This window comes from Rutidosis leptorrhynchoides, chromosome 9, assembly GCF_046630445.1.
Source record: "Rutidosis leptorrhynchoides isolate AG116_Rl617_1_P2 chromosome 9, CSIRO_AGI_Rlap_v1, whole genome shotgun sequence".
Taxonomy (NCBI): domain Eukaryota; kingdom Viridiplantae; phylum Streptophyta; class Magnoliopsida; order Asterales; family Asteraceae; genus Rutidosis; species Rutidosis leptorrhynchoides.
In genome coordinates this window covers 60,872,994-60,880,303 of record NC_092341.1, presented here as the reverse complement: position 1 = coordinate 60,880,303, position 7,310 = coordinate 60,872,994, and the positions used below count along the sequence as shown (strand labels likewise).

Below are 7,310 nucleotides of genomic sequence, written 5' to 3'. Positions count from 1 at the left end.
AATACCCTATACGATCAATAGAACTCGTTTCTGATGTGGACGATCCACTCCCGTGGCACAACCACAGAGCATACTCCGACTCCTATAACCGAGACACCCCCCCCCCCCCCCCCCCCGGTCGTCAAACCTGACGCTCTGATACCAGTTGTTGGGAAATTACGGCCTCACTAATTCCCAACAAACGTTCAACGAAAAACACTAAAGAAATAAGAACAATCCACAACACAAGAATTTAACGTGGAAACTCCAAAACAAGAGAAAAACTACGGGCCTCCAAAGAGAGAAATACACTATATCACAAATTGTTACAATGACATAGACAAGTCTCTTAAGTCAACTACACTCTCCAAAGTATTTAACTAATATAACTCTCAAACAAGGGTAAGAAAGAAAGAAATAATTAAATACTTAAAGTGCATTGATTGGTACAAGTTGGAATGAATCCTATTAACTCCTTTTATATCCAAGTCACCCACCTCCAACTTCTTCCTCACACCGACGTGAGATAACATCCAAATTCACCAATGTGGCACTTAACAACCATATATAGTCTTCTAACAAAAACAATAACCAACATACCACACACCCAACACCATTTGTTACACAAATATATATTTAATATCCACCCTAATATTTAAACCCATGACCTCAAGATCAAAGGGACAATTCAAAGGGACAATTCGATACCACTACGACAATGGCTTTAGGTTTGTAACTTATAAATTCAATCTTAAGAATAAAGATATTGGCCTTACCTATGAGTCTACGACACATATTGGTATTACGTATATGGTCCTAACATCCTTTAGAAGCAATTAGATGGTTTTGTGTACTATACAAATAAATTAGTGATTAATACAACCAATACACGCTTTTAATTGAATCTCTAAAAAAAAAGATATATAAGATGTATTCATACATGTGTAAACTTTAATGTGTGTTCATATCAATGCCCTCTTATTTGCCCCCTTTAATTACATGCACCTTATGCATCAGATGTTGACGAACTGTCACACACCGATTCATCGGCCATTTCTCTCCGGTGAAAATTCCGATGACACCCGCAGGCGGCACACAAAACAGCCGCCGTTGTACCTTCTTCTCCACTCGCCATAAACTCTCTGCAGCCATCTACTGCATACCCTCCCATATTAGCAGCGTGATTCTTTTGGCACTCACCATAACGAACCCTTTGAATTATCGATGCGCTTGAAGTTCGATTCCAATTACTTTTTTTAGCCACCACTTGACGTTTCTTCATTTCGAATTCGACTTGGTAAATTGTTTATTTATACCTTCTCTCTTAATTTATCTCTCTTAATTAAAATTTTATAAAATAAAAAGAGAGAGTAAGAGAGATTATGTAACTATAGAAGAAACCCTATCGCTAGTATTCATGGCATTATATACTTGGAATAATTTGAGTAAAATGAATTTGAATTCCCACTATTAGAAAAAAGAAATATTAATTTATGATGGGACATTAGTGAAGCACTATGTGATATCTCATATCATGTTGATTTCTTTTGGTTTCATTGGTTATTTAATTAGGGCAAAGTCATTTCGAGGCATAAATGTTACGTTACTTTAATTTCTTGAGTAGCCAATCATGCTTTGACGCGATCAATTAATATCTTAGAATCCAATAGTCGTTATTGTGTCACCAAACCCACCACGTACCAATTACTATATGTGTTTGAATGATGTTTTTAAATTTTGATGCCCAAACTATCGTTTCAAAAGTGATTAGACATGCCAACTTATAATTGAGTGTGTCCAGCTTGTAACTAAATTTGGAAGTTGTAGCTGAAAGCTGGTTGATAACAATATAATTAAAAGTTTATAAATGTAATTAATTTTTTTTATACATATTTGATTAAAACCGGGTGGAATTGATTATACATGTAAAATGGATCAAATGGATCACATCATGTCTACCGTCGGCATCTATTTTCATTTTTGTTAATGGCTCACCAACTAATGAATTTAAGCTGGAAAAATGTTTTAGACAAGGTAATCCAATCTCACCATTCTTATTCATAATAGCCGCGGAGGGGATGAATTTGCTTTTTAAAAAGGCAATTGAAACTGGAGATATCAATGATATTGACGTACGTCGAAATAATGTAATTATTTCCCATTTACAATATGTAGACGACATGATTTTTTCCGGGGAATGGAGCGAAAGAAATACAACCAACATCATGAAACTCCTTAAGTGCTTTGAAAAGCTCTCGGGTCTCAAAGTCAATCTCCCAAAAAGTAGTTTGTTCAGAGTCGGGGTAAGTAATAGCGAAATTGTCAGAACGACATCAAGGTTAAACTGTTCAGCCGGTTCATTCCCTCTTACATACATTGGCTTGCCCCTCGGTACGAAAATGAATAAAGTAAGTGTTTGGCAGCCCGTCATAGAGACGTTCAAAAAAGACTTTCAGAGTGGGAAGGCAAATCCATCTCTTTGGGAGGTAGACTAACTCTCGTTACGGCGGTGCTAAGTAGTTTTCCTCTCTATTTTTTCTCCCTCTTCCTTGTTCCTGCAAGTGTCGTAAAGCTTCTCGAATCTTTAAGGCACAACTTTTTCTCAGGCGGGTCAGGTGAAATTAAAAAATTGTGTTGGGTTAAATGGGATAAAGTGATTCTTCCATACGAATTGGACGGGTTAAACATTGGGTCTTTATTTGCTAAAAACTTATCACTTTTGGGTAAATGGTGGTGGCGGTTTAATACCGATTACAACTCTCTTTGGGTCAATGTCAGTATCAGTATTTATGGGTCGGGGGTGGGTTGGATTCGCTAAATAATGACAGGTCTCTCAGTGGAAGTTCTACTTAGAGGAATATTATCTAAGCTGGTAGTGCTATAGACTCTATGGGAATTCAGTTTTCGACATCAATTACCAAAGAAGTAGGAAATGGCCAAACAATCAGTTTCTGGCATGATCGACGGGTCGATAACAGAAGACTGAAAGATGATTTCAACAGGTTGTATGCGTTGGAAAAAGAAAGAATGTATTTGTGGCTGATAGAGTTTCGCAAATGCAGGGTCACAACAGTTTCTCGTCGGATTGGGTCAGGCCCATTCGTGGCAGATCACACATTGAATTGACAAATCTAATTACATTGATCGATGACATTCGAATAAACAGCTCCTCAGAAGACAAATAGAAGTGGGAGTTGGACTTAGATGGAATTTTCAAATCGAAAACACTTTCCAGAATCATTGATGATGCAAGGTTAAGTAATAAATGTCAACTGAAACTCTCCGAAACAAAGCAATCCCGCAAAAAGTGGGAATATTTATTTGGAGAGCAAACCTTAAAAGAGTACCGGTTCTTATATAACTCGATAAACGAGACATAGACTTAGATTTCATTCTTTGTCCAATTTGTAAGAATGATACTGAAACTGTAGATGATTGTTTAACAAATTGTATCAAAGTGCTACACTTATGGAATCTTTTCCTCAAGTGGTGGAACCTTCCACACATCAATTCACTTTCGCTTGATTAAGTTGTCGATGACACTTCGCTGTTTCTATGTCTATCCTCATAAGGCAAGACAATTTGGCAAAGCAGAAAAAGGGTATGTTGCTATTATTTGTGGAAAGCTTGAAATGAGGTTGTCCTCAAAAATCATCCATGGAACTCGAAAACAATCTTAACAAATGCTCAGTCGGTAAGCTTTGGGTGAATCTCAAAACGAGTTTAAAAGCGTCTTTGGAATATCACCAATGGCTAATCAATCCGAGCTACTACGTATCTTCATCACACCAAAGACCGGGGATCGGTTAATCTCTTCTAAGACTTATTTCGTGGATTTGATTGTATATAGTCTATCACTGTAGTATCACTTTTGTCTCGTTGGTTTATATCGTTCTAGGTGTTTCGCTGTATCTTTCTCATTGATTAGCTCATATGTTATTTTCATAAGCTAATAACGAACCTCTTTTTATAAAGCTTTTATTTCAAAGAATTGTTTTACCACAAACTCTGTATTTTGTCTACCAAATGAAACCGAGTCAAAAAACTTTTAGAAAAAAATAATCTCAAGTTTTCACAGAAAAAGCTACTCACTAAAAATTCAAATAAAGTCGTATGTTGGTCCTTTATTAGACCGTCGGTTTGAGAATATGTTCAAATATTTAGTAAATAGAATAGTTTATAGATTATCTTTTTATTCTAGCACTTTTATATATTCTCCCCGTTTAGTTACACTTGTCTGAATTACAGTATTATTTTGATTTTTCTTACTATAAATGTATACTTTTTTTGGTCGAAAAAAACTTAAATGAGTACAAATAATATTTGATTGATGAAAAATGTAGTTACAGTAAGATTTTGTAAAACGGTATGCTAAGTAAAGTGAACATTGTACAAATATAATTTCGCGACTATTGAACATATGACAAAAACAGAAGTACATATTATTGTGAAGTTCGTTGCAGATAAATTTTCTTGTTGACCCGTCCGTTAGACGGAAGTTGTAAAATATGATTTGAAAAAAAAAAAAAAATTTTTTGTGTTCAGACTGAAGTTCAGTCCTGAAGAACATGTGCATATGTTAGGTGCATGCGCGCTCAGTCTGTGGAGTTGTCTGTTCTCTCTGGATCCCCACCACCCCCCCCCCACACACACACACACACACACACACACACACACACACACACACACATATATATATATATATATATATATATATATATATATATATATATATATATATATATATATATATATATATATATATATATATATATATATATATATATATAAGGCCACCTAGATAATAACTAATCGAATTTAAATGTGGATTAGGAATAGATATCAATATATTATGTAATACCGTTGATATCGGCCAAAAAGTCACATTTTTACCTCCGATATTAAGCCCTAAATTAATAAAGTTTCAGACTTTGTCTGAAAAATGATCGTTTTGTCGGTTAATTAAGTAATTACAAAGGCGATGCAAAAAGAATCAAGTAAATCGGAGCTAAAACGAAGATTCTAGAGCGAAAACGGTGAAAGACAAGTAACGACCCTGAAAACTAAGTTACGATCCCGGAAAAACAGCAGAACAGGGGGCCCATACGGCCTACCCACATCAGATACGGTCTGCCAGCAAACGGTTACCAAAAACGGCTTGCCTGGTCATACGGCCTGGCCATACGGCTTGCCTTACAGCCTGTCAGTCGTATGACAGCAACAATCAAGCCTATTTAAGGAGCCATTTGCATTCATTTTTATACACACTCAATTTGTACTTCAATATAGATTTTCAAATATTTTAGTTAGTTTTTAGTAGTAGCTAGCTTAGCTTTTATTTTTCGGAGGATATCCCGGCGAGTCCCTACAATCTCGGGCAGATTTCTTCAGCCTTTTCAAGTTTTTATCCGAAACGCTTGTCTTATTAATTAAACATGTATTGTTATCATTTATGTTTAATAATGTGTTCCGATATTACCATGTTAGCTTAATTAATCTGTATGTTGCCATGATAGAACTTTGGGTTAGCGTAGTTATGTTAAATTAGTACGATTACTGTTGTTATACTGAATCTGTGACCCTGATAGATCAGTATGCTAGCATCTTAAGAATTGACCAACCTAGGTTGTGATTAGGACTTATCCACCTATATGAACTTAGCTACTTCATAGGATTAAGACCCCTGGTTATACTGTACCTGAAGATTCTATGAATTCGGTATGGCCGGACTTCCCGAGAGGCATCTAATGCGCTTTTAGGATACGGAACTTAGAAATTTAGACATGAATGACCTAGTATGATTATTGATTGTTCCAAAGAGACCTCATAGGAGCTATTAAGATCTAGTTAGTGCCTTAACTGTGTGACTAAGACCTATTACATGTTCTTCTTTGATTGTTGCCCTAGGATTAAGTCATATCCACTGTTTAGGTATCTATTAGGTTTCTATCTACTTTACTTTCAGTATATCAACTATAATGTTGCATAATGTTTAGATTGGTGTGATCTCATTAGTATGCTGAAATGGTTGTTAGTTTACATTAATGCTTTGTGTACTTGACCCGACAGACTCCTTCCGTTTGTGATCAGTGTTCACTCAACACGGAACGTTGTTATTCAGTTACCAAAACTGATAACGAGGGTTAGTATTAGAGCTCAACTTACTAATAAACTTAGTGTTTTACTAAGGATAACCTCCGAGGTATAGTTACCTTTCAATTATACAACCAAGTGACATACTTTTCACTGTTCAACGAGAACTCCGAGAGTCTAGAGATAAGTAGGTCTGTGTAATTGGCTCATCCAACCAAATCTACACCGTTCTAATCATAGCTTTAACATGAACGTAATTACCTTTCCCTAGCCCAAACTGATATCTTGGTCTACATTTTCCTGATCTGCATACTTCGTGTAGTGACCCGAACTTTTCCATATTTATATATATTAATTGAGATTGATATTTACATGATTAAATATTTCCAACATGTTAAGCAATCAAACTTGTTAAGACTTGATTAATTGAAATATGTTTCATATAGACAATTGACCACCCAAATTGACCGGTGATTCACGAACGTTAAAATTTGTAAAAACTATATGATGACATATATATGGATATATATATAGTTAACATGATACTATGATAAGTAAACATATCATTAAGTATATTAACAATGAACTACATATGTAAAAACAAGACTACTAACTTAATGATTTTTAAACGAGACATATATGTAACGATTATCGTTGTAAAGACATTTAATGTATATATATATATATCATATTAAGAGATATTCATACATGATAATATCATGATAATAAAATAATTTAAAATCTCATTTGATATTATAAACATTGGGTTAACAACATTTAACAAGATCGTTAACCTAAAGGTTTCAAAACAACACTTACATGTAACGACTAACGATGACTTAACGACTCAGTTAAAATGTATATACATGTAGTGTTTTAATATATATTTATACACTTTTGAAAGACTTCAATACACTTATCAAAATACTTCTACTTAACAAAAATGCTTACAATTACATCCTCGTTCAGTTTCATCAACAATTCTACTCGTATGCACCCGTATTCGTACTCGTACAATACACAACTTTTAGATGTATGTACTATTGGTATATACACTCCAATGATCAGCTCTTAGCAGCCCATGTGAGTCACCTAACACATGTGGGAACCATCATTTGGCAACTAGCATGAAATATCTCATAAAATTACAAAAATATGAGTAATCATTCATGACTTATTTACATGAAAACAAAATTACATATCCTTTATATCTAATCCATACACCAACGACCAAAAAC

At 34.7% G+C, this 7,310-nt stretch overlaps 1 protein-coding gene across 1 annotated transcript; it reads right to left on the bottom strand.

The window, feature by feature from the left end:
• Positions 1-801: 801 nt before the first annotated feature.
• LOC139867451 (mini zinc finger protein 2-like) lies at positions 802-1,348 on the bottom strand. The gene has a single exon (XM_071855818.1). The coding sequence runs from the start codon at positions 1,259-1,261 to the stop codon at positions 986-988; it is 276 nt and encodes a 91-aa protein (XP_071711919.1). The 5' UTR covers positions 1,262-1,348; the 3' UTR covers positions 802-985.
• Positions 1,349-7,310: the final 5,962 nt, after the last annotated feature.

Bases quoted from the DNA above. Each gene is read 5' to 3' on its own strand.
- LOC139867451 (XM_071855818.1), bottom strand. From the start codon at position 1,261: ATGAAGAAACGTCAAGTGGTGGCTAAAAAAAGTAATTGGAATCGAACT.